The following is a 20,840-nucleotide window of genomic DNA, read 5'->3' on the forward strand; positions in this document are numbered from 1 at the left end:
AGTATCCCCAAAAGGCTTCACAGAATTCATCATGCTGGCAGCAACAACCAGGTATTAGGAAACACAGCGCAGGTGGGCATAAATTCACCTCACTGAGTCTGAACTACCCTGTGGGCCAGTGGGTCTCAGGTCATTATCTCAGCTTGCTTTCCCACTGGAACATAATACTTGCCGTGATGGATCTCCTTTGCACTGGCTATCCTGGGAGTCTCTAGTCTCACTGTGCTTTCTGCTGCGATCTGGCCACATTTCGGGAAGCTGCAGCCTCTTGCCGTCCCTGTCCAGCACTCACTGTGCTTTGCTGTAAGCTGGTGGCTCAGCAATTCCCTGTCAAAGCAGGACTGCGCCACCCCCAAATATTTGCAGAAAATATCCACTAAAAAGAAATGGAGAGAGCCAGGCACAATAAGAAAGAATGAGGACAAGTGAGAGGCTCCTGGAGCACTCCCCCGTTTCGCACAATCTCCCATGCTCTTTTGCACGTCTTGTCTCTCCCTCTATGCTTGGCCACGTAGTTGGGAAAGTGAGACCTGATCAGAGACGGGACAGGCAGCATCAACCAGATTTCCTCCTCCTCTTACCCCCCTTATTTCACACCACAACATGTCTGGATATGAAGAGCCTTGAATCTCAATCTGCCTGCTGGAAATTGCAGGGTTTGAGTTCCTGATCTGCTTTCTGCAAACCCCAACAGGAAAGTGTTCCAAGGGGCCGAGATACACCGAGCATTCCCCTTCCTTTGCATCGCCCCTGCTGCAGATGAGCCCCTTGCCTACCTTTGATTGCTGACAAGAAGCAGGACAGAGCCATTCTGGATATTGGCTTCTTTGAGAGTCTCGTGCTCCTCGAGCTGCCTGGAGTTGTAATAAAACGTCTTCTTCCAGGAAGTGACGCCCTCCCGTACTAAGTGAGCCCGTAGGTCCATCACTGTGTCTCTGGGCTTGACTGTCAAGGGCATCATCAGGTCCTCATCAGCCAGGTGCACCTTAATGTGGTACCTCTTCCAGCGAGAAAGGCTCCTTCGCAGCGTGTCCATCCTTTCCAGCTCACCAAGGCCAGTGTGGCAGAGGGGAGCATCCAGCTGGGAGGTCGGTAAAGCAGGGATGTGGCTCTGAAGAGGCTGTCTGCTGTGAACAACTTAAAATGTCCTGCCAAACCTGTTCCTCCCAGTTGCCGTGCTGCATGCTTCACATTCCAAGGAAGAGCTCACCTGGCTCCAAGAGCCTGCTGGCTGGGAAACGTCTCCATGAATCACTTCCACACACCCCTAAATCCCATAATAATTACAACGTCTTCACAAAGTGCTCTTCATTCCAGTGGCTCTCAGAGGACTTTAAAGCTGGATCTCCATAGCCATTAGAAACGTGGGTGCATGTGAGAAATGAATGGGTTTAGTAACCTCATGTCTCCTGCTTTAAAAAGCTGCCAGCTGTGGAGTAGATCGGTTCCAACAAAGTAGGCGTTGAGGAACCTCGCAGCTATTTAACATGGCCATTTTAATGAATAAAAGTACTCTGCATAGTGAAAAATTCCTCATGGGGGAGAGCCAGAGCACCCTGAGGGAGACTCAGAGCCTGGCTGGTGTGAACACCCCTCATCAGCGCAGTGCAGTTTCCCCCTAGGAGGTCTGTATAGTTACTGTAGGCAAACAGGCTGGGACCCTCCAAAAGGGGTGGGACTCATCCATTGCTCGTCATACCATCGGGTATCAAATATTGAGTCACACGTGCTCCTTAGGGTTCATCATCTTGATTTCCTCTTCATTTCAGATCCCTGCCTAATTGAAGGGCTGGTCGTATCCTGCTCTAGCACGTGAGCGAGGACAGCATCACGGGCTGCAGGCACACCACGCAGAGGCGACAACAGAGGCCTCCGAGTACCAAGAGGAACAAGCAATACTTTGGTAAATACAATGATACCTCTGAAAGGAAGGAAGCGACGCCAGCCACGGGAGCTGGCTGTAATTGAATGATCCTGCAAGGCAGACTCTGGCAGTCACAAGATGATACTTCAGAGCAAACATCAAGATAAGGAAGTCATTTTTTTTTTTCTTTTTCTCAAAAAGATCAAGTCACCCTCTTATCTTGTAGGTAATTTCCTGCAGCCCGTATTACAAGAATTAATTCCCTTGTCCATTCTCAACACAGACCAGTATTTTCAGACCAAAGTACTGCAAGATAGTTGACTTCAGAGTCTGCTCTTCACTAAAAAGGGGCCGCTCTTGCCCATTAGATAACAAAACAAGCTGTCAGATTTTCAGATATGGAAGCAGTCAGCTCCCATTGAGAACAAGAGAGGTGTCCACTCTCCCATTGAGAAACAAGGAGGTTTCCACTGTCTTCACACCTCCCTTCTTTTTCCCTCTCCAGCACATTATGTCTCTGCCAAGAACAGCAGCAAATATATCTTCAGTTACACCACAGGCAATGGCGATTTCCCTATTCACTTGAGAAGAACTGAAGCTTCTGCTAGCAAGATTTTCTTTCCAGATTCAATCACTATAAAGGTATGATTGTTTTGGTGGGGACTGGGATTCCTGGGTCCTCACTCTGCCACTGAATTGCTGCAGAGGCTTGAGATGAGTCATGTCACGCCTTTGTGTTTCTGTTTGCTCGTGTCATGACCGCTGCGTGGTGTAACACATGTCCTTTAAGCACCTTATGGGAAACAGGAACAGCTTTTAGCACAGTCATGATCTGGAAGCATTTAAAAATGCCTGGATCTACAGATATGTCAATGATCTTCTTGAAGACAGGGCCAACACCACCCCTATTAGAGAAGGAGAAACCGAGGCACAGAGCGGTGCCAAGCTGTTATAACAAAAAATGTCAAAGGTTAGGCTCTGGTCCCCATATCTAGGCGTCTCAGTGAGAAGTCTCATTTTCAGAGACCTACAGAAACTTTCAAGCCTGGGGGCTTGGGGTATCCTTCATTGGGGTGACACTCTCTTGGGGAGCCAAAATTCATCCCTGGTGCAAAGCCAGAGTCTCAGGGGTAAAGGAAGGGTCTGATCCAATTCCCACTGCCATCCAAGGGCAGACTCTCATTGACAGCGGCCAGAACTGGATCAGGCCCCAGACACACCGAGGTCTGACGGCTCTGGCCAACGGAACTTGCCCAGTGAGTGCCAAGGGAAGCATAAGGCACTCTCATTTCAGCAGAGCCTGTCTGGTGTCAGCGAGTCCATCAGCTCCATCCTTCTAGCATACGTGACAGCTTGACAGCTGCCAAATACCTCCCTCAGACACCTTTCAGACGGCTCCTGTTTATTTTTAGGACAGCTCTTTCCAGTCAAGGCTCAGATGTGTATCACTACATAGAAAGGGAGGATGGTGGCAGAAAGAAAACACGCGCCTATTATTTTTATGTCTTTGCCAATGATGTGGTTGCAAACTTGTCTTATGTACCCCCATCCGCCCATATTGGGACCCTTCACTTTATTAAAAGAGATGATATTCTAAGGCTATGAAAGCCAGGATAAGGAGAAGCATAGCAGCGAAGTCTGCTTATGAAATATTGAAGCAGTGAAACCCTCACTGGAACACGTGAATGTCTAATGCCTGTTCCAATTAATTTTGAATTTTTCATTAAACCATTATTAAAAGCAAGAGGACAGCAGAAATAAGGGAAATTGACTTGGGCAGTATATTAAGTACCTTAGTTTTGCTGGAGGATGTTTTATTATCTGTCCAAAGCAATTATTTCACCAGCTCCTGACAGTTTGTGGGCTAAACAAAGGTACAGGATAAAGTTCTAGATGGTCTTCCCTCAAAGTTATTTTAATCTCCATCCCCTACCCTGCACCTTGGAGCCTACTTGGGTGATGTCTCTGGCATGTCATATCTGGAGGACAAGACATGGAGTCAGAGCTCTGAGTATCTGCAATAATGTGTCACTCTAGCATTATTTACAAATCAAATAAAAACTTATTGACATAACCGTTTCCCCATATTGAGGCCAAACAGAAGACATGCAAACATTCAGAGAAATATTCATTAGGAAAGCCTGAAAAGCAATTTAAACCGAGGTGGGCTATGATTTTTTTAGGGGGGGGAAAGTAAAGCAACAGCATTTATAAAATGTCGCCCCCTCTTCTGTTCTCAAAGCTTCCTTACTCCATCGACTAGAGCAAAAGAGAAACATCTGCCTAAATCAGGTGCTTCATGAAGATGTCTCAAGCTGGTTAAGATGATCCTGGACCTTACAATGTCTTCTTATAATGCCAGAATAGAAGCACTCATTTCTTAGATAGGTTGTTTTGTTTGTTTGTTTGGCAGTGGCTCTGTTTCGCTGCTTGCTGTGCTGCTCTCCTTGCAGAGAACAGCAGAGGAGAAGTGGGATTTTGATCTATAAGGAAATAAGGTTTCTTTATTTTCTGGTAGCAATCATAGGGAAATTGGAACATCTGGGGGAAATTTGACCCTGATTCCCCTGGCAGAGCCTATAAGTCTTTGAGGAAACCACTCTGACAGCCCTGGTCTTTCCGATCATGAAGATACGTTGCTGTTTCCTGAAGCTTTCTGATCCCAGGGCTTGCAGTCAGTAATGTTGAACACTAAGGATTTTCCTCTGATGTTTGTTTGGGGTGAGTTTGTGTTTGGGAGCAGACAGACGGGAAGGGATGAGATGTAAGACGACTGCCTTCGTCAGGTTGACCCTGCTTATACCTGCTACTCTACAACACTGGGTACCGACGAGGGACTCTGTTAGACTCCCTTAAGCACACAGTCCTGCTGCAGGCACACCTTCTACCCCATCATTGTCCTCCTGCTCCGTTAACTGATGGTGCAGCGTTGTGAGCTCTGAGACCCACCCTGGGTGCTGGGGCGCACGGGGCTGGGAAAGGTTCAGGGGAAGCAAATGGCCATGCAGGACGAATCACGAGGCTTGACAGTGATAACTTAAGGTTAGAAATCTCCAGTCCAATGGGCAGCCTGGCACCTAATTCATTCAGCGCCCCAGACACCTCAGGGGATGGGGCAGCTCAAGGCACTAGTATTTATATTCCTGAAGTACTCACAGGCCCCCTAAAGCTGTACCACCATGTGCCAAGATGAGTAAGGCCTTTCCTATCTCCTAGTGCTCTCCTCCTCCTGAGATGTGCTTGGCTATAAAATGACTGCGCTCACTCTATATGTCAAGTTGCATCCACAGCAAATGAACAAAGAGGTAATAAATGCTTTGAGAAATGGGTAATTAAATGCAACAGCTTTTTAGAGTCCAACGGATAAGCACAAAATATGTAAGCCCAAGCGATAACACTTTCTCCTGATATAACTTATCTACAGCATACTGCTCACATCTGCAAGAGTGCTTAGGAATACTATTAACTTCTTGTGCACAAGGAATAAAGAGAGACTTTCTGTGACGGAGGAGCACTTCTCCTGGGGATTAGGGCAAAATCCTCATTGTTTAGACCATTTAAAATCCAGAAAAGCTGGCAGGTCCTTAGGTTAACGTACACGGGAGGTGTGAGCGACGAGGGAAGGTGACAGTCTCTGCACTGACCCTGTCCTGTCATCTGCCTGTCAGGCTATAGGGTCCTACGCTCCCAGGCCAAATGGCCTCTCTGTGCCACTGAATACCCAGCCACAATCTCCCATCCTTGCCTGGCACAGGGGAAAATGTCCCTGTCATCCTGCCCTGTTCTAGACCACAGTCAGGAGCTCTCCATCTGCTCTGGCAGTATAACAGATTTTTTAAGAAAGATGTCACAAAAAGGAGGGATGATCGTAGTTTCGTTCTTTTTGGTGCAAATGGGGATTTCTGCCACTAGCGCACCTGAAGTTACCAAGTCAGACAGATCCTACTGCAGCATCCAAATCAAACTCCAAAAGGCCCTACAACTCCCCTGGCTAACTGCCCAGCATCAATATTGCACTACTGGGAGCTGGTGGACTCTGTTTGGCATGGGATTGAACTTTAAACAGGCTCCGGAAAAACGCTATCAATATTCAGCTTTGAAGGAGCAAACTTGCCTGGTTTTGGAACACAAATGAATCTGCAAGTTTTCTGAGCAAAAGTTGGATGCGAGTTGGTGACATTTTCTGGTAGAAAAGGAAATGTGAAGAAAAAAAACGCCGTAACGCACATGTTAAATGAACCAGTCAAGTGCAGACAATGGAAAAGCTGAAAAATGGATATGGAGGAAAGCATTTTGCGGTGGTAGTTATTTCTCACTGCGGTTCTTTATAACTTCCCAGATGGGAGATTCATGACCCTAGGAAAAAGTCTGTATCCTCCAGGGTTTGGCCTGCGGCAGCCCATGACTCACTCGCCTGCCAGGTTTGGCAATAAGCTGAGAAACAAGCAAGACAGCAAAATGTCTTGTGGAAACAGCAAACAAAAGACAAACAAATTAATTGCTGGAAGAGCGAAAAAATAAACCTCTGCGCAAAGGAGGGCCCCAGATGGAGAGTGAGTGAGTGCTCATGCCACGGAGGACTTCCAGAGGAGCGGGCATCCCAGGCAGCCAGCTCCAGTCGTTTGCAGGAGAAACAAATTCGGGATGCCTCAGTCTTAAAAGGTGAGGTAGGCAGAACCAGAAGATCTGAGGTTCTACCAGCCTCTCCACCGGCAGCAAGATGGTTTTCCAGGGGCTCAAGGAAAGAAGATTTGTGGATCTACATTGCCATCTAATGGCAAGGAAGAGCTCAAAGCTTTGACTGTAGCCCAGAAACGGGCTGTAACAAGCAAAGTAACCGAAGAAGGGGTAGTCCATACAGATGATTGTCCTTTGGCCTAAAGGCAAAGCCTCCTTTGCGACTGAACGGGTCTCACCGGTGAAGACAGAGCAGCCAGCCCAGAGAAAGGAAAAGTAGCCTAAGTCTTGGGATAGAGGCTGCTGATTCCCCTTCTTCTGGCATCCTCTCCACTCCCATTCTGCATTAGCCGGGAATGTTAACATGCATATAGGAAGGGATTTGCTTTCTTCTGGTGTAGCAGATACTGGCAGCGAGGTGGGCTTCCCAAGCAGGTGCCTGTTCCAGGTGCTGAGTGAATTCTGCCTTCCTATTCAAAACAGGGTCAAATTCAGCACCTCAGGTATTCAAGGCCCTGCTGGGAAATGCAGCTAACCAGGATTATTTAAGGCAGAGGTAAACTCCCCTTGGATCTAGGCATAGGAAGAGCAGATCTACCATTTTGGTCACACCTAGCCCAATACCTTGTCTTCATCTGTGGTAAGAGATGGATACTTAATGAGAAAGTGTCAGAAAGAGGGTATTACAGTTTGTTGCTGCCCTGCTGTACCCTTCGTGCTGGGAGACAGCCCTGCAGGGAGAACCCACAAAGAAAAGAAATTCAGTGAGATGTGAGGGTTTACAGATTTTGTCATTTAAAAGGAAATGCCAGGAAGATACAAGGTTGATGTCCATTTTAGTGCCACCTTTGCTACTGCTGCTAATGATACACCATATTATGTAGTTTCTAGAACAGAAAAAACGACAAGAGAGTGTGGACTATTAGGAGATACATTAAGAAACCGAAGGAAAGTTGGTAACGGATTGTCAACAGCTTCTTTCTTCTGCTCTGAAGCATTTCTAGCCTTGACACATGCAGCTTTGCATACGAGGAGGAGTTGGAACTCGGTCAACATGAAGGAGTGGAACTGCTTTTAGGACCAGGAGTTTAGAACAGAGCAGGAGCTGGCAGAGTAAATGGGGGTATAAAGTGTCTGCTTTTCCCAGATAGTGAAATGGGACACGTGGGTCCCAGCTAACTTCTGGGCAATAAAAAAGTAGGAATTGAGAGCATATAGAAAATCTTGAGACCTGCCGGACTTCACGTGACAGGTCTGACCCCTCCAATCTGTTAAAATGCTTGCTGTGACACACTTCCCATGCAGCGTGCTGCCCACGAAGTGAGCACACACTCGAACAATCTAACTTCATTTCCTTCTGCTATCCCCTCGTATTTACGCACCCACCCTTGCCAAGCCTTGCTAGGCCCAAACAATCCCCCTGAAAGACAAAAGGAAAAACAAAGGAACTCCTTATAGCACCCTCCTACCTCCCTGAAAAAAAAATAAATGGTTTGAAGGGCTCTTGGTCTTTCTCTCTTGGTCGCTTGCTGTTTCCCAAGCTATGAAAGCCAGAGGCAGTGAGAACGATAGGATTACCATTACTGAGAGACCACAGTGAATTTTTCAGGTATTTCTCTCCAGTTCGTGAAGCAGGGAGGGCAAGAAGGGAATGTACCTTGTCGAAGGGCTACACAGGGTGACATGTTCCTTGATGTTCCTTTCTAAATGTGTCTCTGAGTCATGCTACGGAGATGATTGGAAAAATTATCTTCCTGCAGTAGAAACAGTAAGGCAAAAGAGTCTTGTTCAGTGTTCACTTCCCCAGCCCCAATTCTGAGCCTGCCCAAGCCTGCGGCAGGAGAGGGGCTGGTGAGCTGGCTGGAAAACCTCCTCTCAATAATCAGAAACTATGAAGAGGCTACGAGAGCAGCCATAGGAACAGCTCGAAACACACACCTAAGGCTACACACAGCTATAGTCCCAGGAAGAGGCGTGCATGGTCTTGCGTCTGCCTCCATCACGCGAGTTCCTACATGCACCAGGTCAAACAGGGCTAACACAGTCCCTCCCTCCCCACTTGATGTGTCTCCAAAGCTGCGCTTCAAAACCTGTTCCTTCTGAAAAAAAGCTACAAACAGGGCCTGTGGCACATCCACCCCTCGCGGGGTGCAGGACCAGAGGGTGAAAGAGGGACACCCCTGCAAGCAGTGATGGCGTGATCGACCGAGGGAAGCCCCGAAGGAGCCATAAAACACGGCCGACTGGTTTGAACTCACAGGAGCAGCATGTGAGCTGGACCACCGGGGCGCAGCCAGCAGAAGGAAGTTATTAAAGGTGTACATTGCTCCAAAAGAAGCTACTGGAGATCCCCACAGCTGGGCCGCACCAGCTGGCTGAAGAGGCTGCCTCCTGGGGCTCTTCAGCGCCGGTTTGTGATCACCAACGCTGGCCCTAACTCGACACCCGGGGTTCCACCATCAGCCCAAATCCCTGCAGCAACCCGCTGCCCTCGGCCAGGGCTGAGCCAGCAAACTCACGGGGCAGGAGGGCGAGGGGAAATGCAAGCCGTGATGGTCATCAATATGGTTTATTAGTTTTTAGTGCCATTTCTGCAGGTTCAGCAGCACGATTAATGCAATGGCTCAGCCTTAGTCCTTAAACCAGTTCCCACGCTCAGGACCTACGTGTTTTTATCTTTCACTGCTCATAATCATCGGAATTGGACAAAAAACGCCCGTGGGGCCACCTTGTCACAGAGGTACCTGCGGGCCAGAGCAGGGGAGGCAAATATGGCGATTTCTGGGGGGGGGAAGCACATTTAATGAATTTTATAAAAATAAAATGTATGGGGGGAGACACAAGCGGCTGAACCCGGAGTTGATTAACTGCTGTTAATGAGTGATGGAGGTACAGGAGGTGCTGGGTGTGTCCGGCCTGAGGGCGCTGAGGAGGGGCCGGCGCCATCCAGCAAGGGGCGGCACGGAGCGCGCCGGCGGGACGATCGCGCACAGCCCTCTGGGAGGTGTAGTCCTCGGCCCGCGCCGCCATCTTGGCGCCGCCACAACGCAGCCCCTCGGGGCGCTCCCTGGCAGCCATCTTGGGGCGGGGTGGGGCGAAGCTCTCCTCATCAGGGAGCGGCTGCGGCCGCGGGGGGTTGGGGTCTTGCCTTTGGTAGCAGCGTGAGAATTGTCTTTATTTTCAATCGAAACAGCAGTAAATCTCTCACAAAAGGCAGCCCGAGCAGCCTAGCGAGTGCTCCGACTGGCCTTGGGGTGCTTTGGTGATGGTTTGTGGGACTCTGGACTTGTTTATGGGCATCGTGCTGGCATTGGCTTCCTGTCCATTCTACCATCGTCTTTAGCTAAGGAAAGGGCAATTTTTCCTTGGAAGTGTCCCCTGAAGGTCTTTCAGTGCCGTGCCAGCTCACCCCAGAGGATGAGGGAGTTCCTGGGTCTTGTGCTGGGTTTTCTGGTACCCTCATGGCTGGGGATGCTGTGAGTGCTTCTGAGGGAAGGCCTGACGGGGTTTGTGAGGGTGTGCAGGGAGGCTGGGTTGTGAGTGGCCTGGGAGGGAGCACGGGGCTGTGGAGAGCAGAGCAGGGGCAGAATCTGGGAAGAAAGGATCACGGGGTGGTTACCAGGACCTGAATTTGGGAAAGAAGTGGGGGAATATGAGGGCATGCAGGTCCCTGTGTAGCAAAGCCAAGTGCTTTCAGTCCGCTCTGGGACACGGGGTAAGCAAGCCCTTGCTGCAGCCAGGACAAGGTGGGTGTCAGGGGCTTTGAAGCTAAGCCAGAGCACATGAGGGGATGGGGAGGGCAGCTGGGGGTATGGGCATGTGTGTAATAGGGCTGTGAAAGGAAATGGGGCCCATCCCGGGGCAGTTGGATGCTCTTGTTGGTGTCCTCAGTGGAGCTACTCCCGATGTTCTTCCCAGAGCCTACTCTTGCCTTGCCTGACAGAGACAAGGTGACTCCTTCATACAGCAGAAGAAATAATTTACAGAGCTCATCAGACCGCAACTTCAGGTGTATTGTTCAGTTCCCTAAGTATTCAGTGACTGAAATTTCAAAGACAGGCGCTCAAACTCATGGAATGCCTTTGAGCCTGAACTTAGAATCTAAATCTGACCTCTGTTATGTATTGTACTGTTACAGATTGTAGCTAGTACCTCAACACCAGTGCCTACTTTCACAGCAAAAAAAAACCCCTGCTGTCTGAACATATCCTGCATCATTTTAACATAAATTTAACTACTTCATAAGTGTAGATTTTTTTTTTAATTTTATGCATAGATTTATTTTGGAGTCATCCAAAAAGACTCTTCCCTTTCCTTCGTTAGTCTTATGCCATTATTATTAGAAGCCAGGCCATCCCCATAGATCTATTGGGCTGTTTAATTGCTCTGCAAACACAGAGGGGTGCTAATAAGCTTTCTTTCAAGCATGTGTTCATATGTCAACACTTTTGCTTCTGTCAGAAGCTTAAAAATGGAAACAGTTTTCTCTTTAAGAAAACAGGACCCAAATAAGGAGATGATGGAGTGGTGAAGATTCCTCTAGTGAGTCTGTTCCAGCTCATTCCTTAGAAAGGCTGTGTATGAAAGATCAGAGAAGAGGCCAATAGATCTGGGTTTTGTCCAGGGGTCTCTGGGTTTAAAGCGCTCTACAACCACTTCAGCTCATTTTCCCTGTGGCTCGGCTGGGTACAGCTTCTTTCTCTGCCCAAGCTGATAAAAATCTAAAACTTTACTCTTCGGAATTCTTTCAGTAGCACGAGAGATACAACCTATCCGTTAGCAAAAATGGAAGCTATCAAGAAAAAGATGCAGATGTTGAAGTTAGACAAGGAGAATGCCATTGACCGAGCAGAGCAGGCTGAAACGGATAAGAAGGCAGCTGAGGACAAATGCAAACAGGTAAGTAGAAACAAAATCACTGATTGTGGATGTGCTGTGGAAAGACGTGTAACAAAATACTGTGTTGCAATTTTCTGATTCAGAAAGCAAAATAATTTGAACGCGGGTTTTTGGTTATTCTTCTTTTGAAGTCTTTTGCCTTTTTGTGATGTTACGCTCATGCAGCCAGGGCGAGGTATTAACTTTTCTTTTCAGCCGTCTTGCGTCTTTGCGAAATTAGCACTATCCACAGGTTATGAAGAGTACTTTGTCTAAGTTTTCTTGAATCTTATGTAATTGCCTTAATTTTCTTGTGCTTGTGATTCCAAGGAAAAGGCCTTACGTACTCCAAATCAAAGCGGAATACTGTGAACACCTGTAGAACTAGTGTTAATACCTCCTGAAGTCAGCTGTGTCTAAACATTAATTGAGCCTCTCCTTGAAGTGAATTAATGAAGTTCACTTGTCTAGTCCTTGGTATACAGAGTGATACAGAGTGCCCCTTAGAGGTGCCAGCTGTGACTCAACAGTAGATATGTTGTATTATGGTTTTGTTAAGAATAATCAGAAGTATCTTAATTTGAAAGCTCTTTTAACTGAATTTTAGTGATAACATTTTCATATTCTTTTGCTTGTCAATGTTCTCTATTCTGGGTATCTACCTCATGTTCGAGCTACAGTATTTTCAGAACGATCTTGAAACGTGAGTTGACTACACCCAAGTTTCTTACAGCGCTTCTCATAAAATTACCAAGTCTTTTCCTTTTACATCCTCTACACGTGGCTGCTTCTACCAAACCTTCCAGGCTGCTGTAATACATCGTTAGCATTTATTTGGCAAAATATTCCTTATGCCCAAGTTCAGTTTGAGATCCTGGATGGTGTTACTAAACTTTCAACTGATCATCCGTTTAGCTGAAGCAATGGGAAGAAAGTTTCCAAAAGGGTCAGCTGCTGCTGTCTTCCCCCTCCACCCCCAACACCAGGAAAACTACTTGTCTCTTCTGCGGCGTTGCAGTAAGCTCCTACAAGCTGCACACATCGCCCCGCCTGCGTAGTCCCTGTTTTCTTCCTCGCTTCAGAGGTGTTGATCGGATGCTGTTCTGTTGGGCCAGTTTCCCCACTAAGCTTCCTGCACTCAGTAACAGCCCCAGCAGGTTGTTACTCAGAGCAGTTAATGGTGACTGAATGCTCAACCTGCCTTTACGTTTAGTTACCAAAGGTGGTTTCCTACAGAGTGATAAATGACACACTTGTGAGAATTTTCAACTATCTATATGAGGGTAATTCACAATAAAAAGAGAAAAGAGAAAAATTAATCTCCGCTCTTACTCCTCTTTTCTGAATTGTCTCAAATTTTTCAGCTTTTATTTTTTTTTTAAATGTGGGCATGGTTCTCAAGCAGCGATTGTAACGTCACACGAAGTGAGCATCACCTCCTCCGTCCTGCGTACTGGCCCGCTGTTAAAGCACCCAAGCAGGCACGTTCAGTTCTCTCACGCTGTCTGGTTACTCCGAGTAAAAGGATAGCAACGTAACAACGTTCGAGAATAGCAGCGACCAAAAGTGTTGTTAAAGCTGTCTTTGAAGCTAGAATGAAGGAAATCAGCGCACTGAAACACAAACTATTTTGAGTGAACTATTTTGATAGACTAAATTCATGTGAAGGCGGAGCTAAATGGTTAAATCAGTTTCTCTACAGACTGAACTGTTTTGTATTGCAAACGAAATGATGGAGCAGATGGGTTTGCAGGCGCAGCCTTATCAGCAGCCAGCCTCCTGATAATGTAAATTCTTCAGGGAGCATGAGACAGTTTGTCATTAAACAGTCTCCCAGCAGGTTATAAATAGTACCGTTCTAGCGTACGATATGGATTTATATGGTATGGAGGAGAGAGTCTGAACCTCAGGGCAGGATGGAGCGTACCTTGTGGGCCCACGATTAGTCAGAGTGACTCCAGGTGGAAGGGACCTCTGGAGGTCAGGTCCCACCTCCCGCTTACAGCAGGGTCTGTCGGGGGCCAGAGCTGTTCCCTCCTGCTTCCGGGGCGTCACGTTTGGTTTGAAGCATCTTGAACCACACACAAAAGATGAGTAGGGAACTTGGTTTTTCCAACTGTGCAGGGATTGAATAGTTTCCTAATAAATCATCAGGCAATAGTGTTAGAACAAACACAAGGACATCATTTTAAAACATGTATAATTATGTTGTGGAATTGGCTGCTGCAAGGTGTTGGGGAGTTCAAAATAGGAATGAGGTGAAAAGGGGCTTATACCAAGTTACGTATCAAACCAGATGCTGTGTGTGTGCTGGCAGGGAATGTTGTCCTAAGGATGATACGGCTGTAACGATCTCTCCCTGGCAACTGCCACCAGTCATTCTCGGACTACTTGCCCCAGCAGAACTTTGTTCTGGACTTTTGTGGCTCGGTATGTCAGGTTAAAACTAATAGTAAAGGGAGGTTTTAACCATATTAATCTGTAATATCTCAAAATGATCCCTTTGTTGTTTTTTTTCTCTTGAAAGGTAGAGGATGAGCTGGTAGCTCTGCAGAAGAAGTTGAAAGGAACGGAAGATGAGCTGGATAAGTACTCGGAGGCGCTCAAAGATGCCCAGGAAAAACTAGAGCAGGCTGAAAAGAAGGCCACTGACGTACGTACCTACGGGTCATGTTTGCCTGTAACTACGCCCTGTATGCTTTGCAGTACGTGTGGAGTACATGGACGATAAGAATTACTGAGAATTTTTGTATTGCAGTACTTTGAGGGGGGGATAGGCCAGGCAGTGGTACCTCCCGGGTACCCAAGTCTCCTGTCCGCTTGGCCAGAGTGAGCCGGGGCTGCCTGTTCTGCCCCGGGAGCCAGCGCCGCTCGGGGCTCAACAGGCACGCCGGGGGGGACTGGGCACCCAAGGGGGAACTCGTGGCACCGCACCCGTCAGCGGGTTGGTTCTGAGACGGGGGAAGCATTTGTGGGCGGGAATGCTTTCGGAAAGGTGACATTTCCTTTAATCGAAGTGAACAAAACGGCGATCTTTCAGGGAAGCTGGGACAGAACCAGGGATCTGCTGTGGTGTAAGGCTGCAGGCTGGGTTCAGGCCTCGAAGCCAGTCCCGGCTCCCCGCCACACGCCCCCCTCGTTTTGCCGCCGGAACGGTTTGGTTTAGCTCCTCTCTTGTCCGCCCGGGCCCGAACACGGCGGTAACAGACCGGAGGGCGGGACCCGGCAGCCGTTTGCCGGTGCCCACCGCGGGGCTCCCCGGGGCTCTGCAGCGGGTGTTGTCCCCCCCGAGCGATGCGGGGGCGGGGGGGGGGGGGGGGAGGTGTCTCCCGGCGCGGGGCTGCAGCGGGGACGGAGCGGGGGAAGACGGGCGGGCCCGGCCCCGCGGCGCGACTTGTCCCGGCGCTGCTTGCGCCGACTCCTCGGCGCTACGTCACCACCCCCACCTCCACCTCCAGCCGCGTGACGTCATCGGCCCATTGAAAGGCGCGGGGCCGCGCGCCGCCACGTGCAGCACCTCCGCGCCCTGCCCGCCGCCAGCGCCGCGCCCATGGCCGCGCCGAGCTCCCTGGAAGCGGTGAAGAGGAAGATCCAGTGCCTGCAGCAACAGGCGGATGAGGCGGAGGATCGCGCCCAGGTCCTCCAGCGGGAGCTGGACCTGGAACGGGACCTGCGGGAGAAAGTGAGACCGCCCGGGCTGCCTGCTCGCCTCTCTCGGTCGCTCTCTCCCGGGCTGCCCTGCTCCTTCCTTCCTGTCTCTGGCTCTCTCTCGCTGGGGCCTGCCGGGCTCTCCCCTGCTCCGGGAGGACGGCTCGGCCGCCGGCTGCCTTCACTCCTCAAGCTGTCCCCCTCGCTGCTCCGCTCCGCAAACTCCCTGCGGAAAACCGCTGGCGCTGCCGCAGCGCCTCCGCCCGCACCGGCCTCCGGGGGCGCCGGGCACGGCGGCGGCTGGTCCCCGGCGCCCGCTGCTTAGCGCGCTTTGGGGCCGTTCCCTTCGGAAACGGCGTTGCGAGCACCGATCGGCATCGGGAAGCGGTTACGAGTTTAGTAGGAAATGGCTGTTTAATTAGGAAAAAGCGCTGCATGACAACGAGCGGGGAGTTCCCGCCTCTCGGCGCCGCACCGCTGGCTCCAGCACAGCTGGGCAATGTCCGAACTGCTGGAAAATAACTTTCCGTCCTGGTTTGCACAGAGAAACGAGAACTCTCCGCTAGTGTGCGGCTCTCCCGGGGCCGGACAGCTGGTTTCACTTAGATTGGTGTGTGATCAGCCTTCCCGGCATCTTCCTGCTATTTTATCACATGTCAGCGAGTTAGTTTTACCGTATAAGGACTGCGGGCTGCTGCTGGGAGAGGTGGAGCCAGACTAACTCCAGCTTCCCAGTGGCCCCGTCTCCATAGCTTTGGAATCTTGCTTAATTACAATATAACTTAAAAGTGCCCTGGCTAGTGGAAGGAGTTGCAGGCTGCCACATAATAGATGCCAGTTTTCTCCACGATCGGTGCCTGGTGTGTAAATCGAGAAAGTTTAAACACACAGCACTGGGCAGAAAACAAACGAAATGCCGGCTAATTGATGAGTAGAGGAATCCTGGGTCAGCTTCCAGCTGGCTCGGTCACAGAGATCCTTTCCAAGATGGTACAGCTATGGAGGGAAACCACTTCCTCCAGCTTCGGAGGGGCGGTCGGTGACCAGATTTGCAAAGCTGCGGCAAAACAAGGATTTTTTCCAAAGTGTTTAACATAAAGCATAAAACAATTGCCCATAGCCCATAAAAGTGTTTGTAAAAAGGTAATCTTATCTATAGCACTCATACTCAGATTTGGGGGCGATGCAGTGTGCAAACCTGGCCATTATTAAAGTAGGGCTTTACTTCCCTTCAAACAACAAGCAATTAAAGCAGTCGTATCTTAATAAACACAATGTGCTTGTGGACACCACTTTGTTCACGTTGTCTGTATGCGAGCCTTTCTCCCGACAATCTCCCCATTTATTACTGAGTGTTGTTTTTTAAACATTAATAGTGTTTCCAATTATTGTGCCGTTTATTCAATAATACAGAAACAGACCTTCTCATTAAGCAGTGCTTTCTGCCTAATTCCTTAAGTACCACAGGAAGCAATGAAAAAGGAAAGTGAACTTAGTTAAGAACATAACTGATTTGGCCCTATTTCTGTTACAAAGAAGAGCGACTCTCCCTGCTGAGGCCAACTCTGTGCCCAGCTGAGGGCGTAAAGATTGTACAGCGTTTGCAGGCTCAGGAACCCGTAATGGGTAACGAAATGGCTTTAACTTCAGCCGTGTGCCATGACGGGATCGCTGCAGTCTGTGATGAAACCAAGAACATAAACATCGACTGTGAACTTTTTGGGAAAAGCCATTATGGAAACAGTTTGGGTTTTAACTTTTGAATCCTATGGGTAGATCCAGCCCCCGTGAAGGGATCTGAAAACAGCTCTCCCTTGGCAACCAGTGTCGGATCCTTTGTTGTGTGGCAGGAATGATAAGTACCGAGAAGAAAGGAGGGAGAAGCACACGCTCCATACCTTCAAATTCCTAACATGCCATAGTTTAAACAAACAAACAGCACAGACAGAAAGGTGCCTAGAGCTGCCCTGCATGTACCAGGGAGAAACCTTTGCTGGTTTAAGGAAAACCGATCAGTTGAGAACATTTGCCAGCCAGCAAGTGGCTTGTAGGTAACCTCGGTGCTGGGGGGCTCTTTCACGCAGGCTGAAGGTGAGGTGGCGGCTCTGAACAGACGAATCCAGCTGGTGGAAGAGGAGTTGGATCGTGCCCAAGAACGGCTGGCCACAGCCCTGCAGAAACTGGAAGAGGCTGAGAAAGCAGCGGATGAGAGCGAGAGGTGCGTTCCCTTTTCTTCTTTTTTTTTTCTTTCCTTTTTTCCTTCCTTTTTTCTTTTTTTTTGGGTAAGAAAATGGAATAGATATGAATAAAATATTCCTGTATCATTTAATGTGCTAATGGGGATTGCAGGTCAGAGACGCTGAACTTTTTTAGAAGCTTGAAGGGGTCGTTCTGTTAGCCTTGACGAACGGAGGGGTATGGTCACAACAGGCCGCTCTGCGGTTACAAATGCCGAGTTCCACTTAGGACCTTTGAGACAAAAGTGCGAAATGCTTCTACATTAAACACACTTGCTTTGTCTTCTGCAGAGGAATGAAGGTTATTGAGAACAGAGCAATGAAAGATGAAGAGAAAATGGAGATTCAGGAAATGCAACTGAAGGAGGCCAAGCATATTGCTGAGGAAGCTGACCGCAAATACGAAGAGGTAAAAGGGATAAGGAAATGATTAAACGTACGGGAGAACCGTGAACAACTTTGTTGCTCTTCAGTTTGGTCATTCTTTGTACGGTTCGACTTTGGAACGTTCCCAAAAAGGAGTCATTTTAATAGTGACTTTGCAGCATCTTGGGCATTTCATGCCAACCCCCTGCAAACGCTTAACTTACTTGGGGAAAAAGTCTGTTGTGTCTGTTTTAATCTAATCTCACCGTTCAGAAGGAAAGCACGAGGGCAGTGCTTGGGGAGACACGTGTAGGAAGCTGCAGACTGGCTTGATACAGCCATTGTCTCTTTACAGGTTGCCCGTAAACTGGTTATTTTGGAGGGTGAACTGGAAAGAGCTGAAGAGCGCGCAGAGGTGTCTGAAGTGTGAGTAACTCCATGTACACGGGAGCTGTTCCGAACACAGCGAAGGTCAAAGCTGTATTTCATTAGAAAACTCTACTACTGGTGGGCAGGCGTGGAGTACCTGTAGAAGAGCTTTTGTGTACCCTGTATACCCAATTTGCTCTTTCAGACTGAATTGCAATTACTTCATCCCTTGTAGTTTTAGACTGCTTGAAAATTAAATTAAGTCATAACAGGGACAGTAGTAATTTATCCTCTTTTTTCCCCTGCAGTAAATGTAGTGACCTTGAAGAGGAGTTAAAGAACGTCACCAACAACCTGAAGTCTTTGGAAGCTCAATCTGAAAAGGTTGGTTCTTTCAGTAAACTGGGGGTTAGGGGCAAAGTCAAAACTTGTAAGTAAAATTCATAGAAATAATCCAGAAACAGAGAGAGGTGAAAGGGTTTGGCTGACTGCCTGTTCAACGGGGCCTGTCGGTGAGGCTGCATCAGTTCTGCCCAAACCAAGTCAGGAACCTGATAACTATCTGCAGCCCTGCGTCAAGCCGGGACTGGAATCTCCCTTTCCCACAGCGGTGCGCTGCTGACTGCTCTCCGTTCTCCGTCTTGCTCCGTTTGTGGGGTTTGCCCTCTTAATGATGAAAATTGTTAAAACTCTCATTAAACAGTTGTTTCTGGCTGGTCCAAACTGGTACGAAGGCCTCACGTTCCCCTGCACCTTCAGCTGGTTTTGTGCTGCACGAGATCAGCCCGTTAAGGTGTAAGATGACGCACAAAGGAACTTGGACATCCCCAGTCTTAAAGTGATGGTTTAGGAGCCAGAGTCTGAAATGTCTTAGGGAAGAGGAGAAGAGTATGGAAAGGGTGTCTGCAGCTGTTGTGAAAGAAGTCGTTATAAATATGAGGTCATGGTTTCATAAACATTATTGTTGCTACAACTTCCCTTAAAGCGTGTTTATTGTTTTCACAGTACTCGGAAAAAGAAGATAAATACGAAGAAGAAATCAAGATTCTCTCTGACAAGCTCAAAGAAGTAAGTTTATCCAACCCCAAACGGAATTTTGGCATCATTTTTTTAACAGCATCCAGTTACACTATTTCTTTATTTTTTAGGCTGAAACTCGTGCGGAATTTGCAGAGAGAACAGTTGCCAAACTGGAAAAGTCTATTGATGACCTGGAAGGTAAGAAATTACTTGAGTTTCATTGAAAAGTGGTCAATTTCAAATCAGAAAACAAAATTCTGGGAGTGGGTATTAGATTTCATTGGGAAGGGACAGAAGTGCTCGTCGGGCGTATTGCTGGACCGGCACCTCTGTCCCGCGCGGTACCTCCTGGCCGGAGGAAGTTTTTCCTGGAAGAGTTTCTCCTCCAAAAAGTTGGTAAAATAACCCGATTTTGGCCAACTCACAGCTACACGGGCCCAGGGGCCCTTTCTATTAAGAACAAGGTCGCAGCCCTACTTAATCTGATTACCAAAAAATAACTTTGAGAGATTAAAAAAAAAGGAAATGTAGACAAAGCTTCTGACCCGGCAGCTGCGTGGAATTTTTGCTTTCATGTGAGACTTGGTTATGCATCTGTTTTCTTCTGGTTTTCCTCCCGAACTGCTTTGGCTGCTGCCTTCTGACTGTCTCCGTGCCTCCTCCTGTGCGCCTCTTCTCTGGACTGTTTCTCTGCATTTCTTGCTGCTCCGTGCCTTCCGCCCTCGCCACCGACAGACGAGCTGTACGCTCAGAAGCTGAAGTACAAAGCGATCAGCGAGGAGCTTGACCATGCTCTCAATGACATGACCTCCTTGTGAGCCGCGCTCGGGGGGCGGGGGCCGCTCTACCTGCTGCAGCTCTTGAGCTTTTCTTGCCTGTAATTCCTGTCCCTTCCACGCAACTTCCACAAGCGACCCTCCCACCTCTGTAGGAACTGAGCTCAATAAAACCCAGATACCTCTGCCAGTCAGCTTTTGGGGTTTGCTTCCTTACTGTTCACCTAAAATACGCGCGCAATGACACCGAAGGTAAGTTCGGCTCCTCGCGGCAGCTGCAGTCAGCAGGGGCAGGACCCAGCGCACGGGCAAACGCCTCAATGTCTGTGTTCCCAAGGACACGTGTGGCAGCAAAAAGCTCTGAGCGCGTTTGGTGTGTGCTCGCGGTGCTCCCTCTGCCTGGTTAAAAACTCGGGACAACGAGAACTCTGAAGGACGTGTCCTGTAAATCACACGTTGAATCAAAACTCAAGTCTGTCACATAAAATGTGTCCACAAGCCTCACTAAATTACAGTAATTACAAAAAATTTGGCCCCGTTTTATGGATGCAGTTACAGTGTTGTGCTGAGTGTGCAGGTAAGAAATCGTGGGGTCTATTTAACGAGAAAAGGCTGTAAAACAATGCGTGGTTGAAGTCTTGTTTTTTTTTCTTTCTCACCAGAAAAACTTGCTCAAGCCAAAGAGGAGAACTTGGGGTTGCACCAGACACTGGACCAGACGCTAAACGAACTGAACTGTATATGAGATGGCGCAGAGCTCCCGGCGGCCATCGCCCACGGAGAGCTCCGCCTGCATCTCCAACCGCTCCTCTCCCTCTCCCTCGGTATCCTGGAAAAACCAACTAAGTTATGAACAGCGCAGACACCCGTAAGGCTCTGGGCGTTCCCGAGGGCCGTGTCACCCCTCAACGCCAGCCCCGAGCCCCTCCGGCACACACTGCTCTGGGCGGCGGCTGCCGACGCCCCCGCAGTGCGCGGGAGAGCGCGAGCCATGCCCGGCACCAC

General features: G+C 48.8%; 2 protein-coding genes across 6 annotated transcripts; one reads left to right on the forward strand and one right to left on the reverse strand.

Moving 5' to 3' along the window:
• Positions 1-772: 772 nt before the first annotated feature.
• On the reverse strand, positions 773-1,214 carry TINCR (TINCR ubiquitin domain containing). Its single transcript, XM_086477694.1, has one exon. The coding sequence runs from the start codon at positions 1,034-1,036 to the stop codon at positions 773-775; it is 264 nt and encodes an 87-aa protein (XP_086333820.1). The 5' UTR covers positions 1,037-1,214.
• A 10,112-nt stretch (positions 1,215-11,326) lies between these two features.
• On the forward strand, positions 11,327-20,750 carry TPM4 (tropomyosin 4). 5 transcript variants are annotated; one of them, XM_086477355.1, is made up of 9 exons: positions 11,327-11,440; positions 13,947-14,072; positions 17,152-17,285; positions 17,596-17,713; positions 18,026-18,096; positions 18,348-18,423; positions 19,045-19,107; positions 19,188-19,257; positions 20,498-20,750. In XM_086477355.1, exons 1-9 carry the CDS (start codon positions 11,327-11,329, stop codon positions 20,578-20,580), a joined length of 855 nt encoding a protein of 284 aa, XP_086333481.1. In that variant the 3' UTR covers positions 20,581-20,750. The 5 variants fall into 5 exon arrangements, with proteins under 5 accessions (XP_086333481.1, XP_086333482.1, XP_086333483.1 ...); XM_086477356.1 differs by lacking the exon at positions 20,498-20,750 and adding an exon at positions 19,795-19,877; XM_086477357.1 differs by lacking the exons at positions 11,327-11,440; positions 13,947-14,072 and adding an exon at positions 14,970-15,101.
• Positions 20,751-20,840: the final 90 nt, after the last annotated feature.

Source organism: Leptosomus discolor, chromosome 24 (genome assembly GCF_034619465.1).
Source record: "Leptosomus discolor isolate bLepDis1 chromosome 24, bLepDis1.hap2, whole genome shotgun sequence".
NCBI classification, from domain to species: Eukaryota; Metazoa; Chordata; class Aves; order Leptosomiformes; family Leptosomidae; genus Leptosomus; species Leptosomus discolor.

What these genes read in the sequence shown, in the direction of transcription:
- TINCR (XM_086477694.1), bottom strand. Translation starts at nt 1,036, where the DNA reads ATGGACACGCTGCGAAGGAGCCTTTCTCGCTGGAAGAGGTACCACATT.
- TPM4 (XM_086477355.1), top strand. Translation starts at nt 11,327, where the DNA reads ATGGAAGCTATCAAGAAAAAGATGCAGATGTTGAAGTTAGACAAGGAG. An exon ending in CTGACCGCAAATACGAAGAG is followed by an intron (nt 17,714 to 18,025) that starts GTAAAAGGGATA and finishes GTCTCTTTACAG; the next exon opens with GTTGCCCGTAAACTGGTTAT. An exon ending in TGGAAGCTCAATCTGAAAAG is followed by an intron (nt 18,424 to 19,044) that starts GTTGGTTCTTTC and finishes TTGTTTTCACAG; the next exon opens with TACTCGGAAAAAGAAGATAA.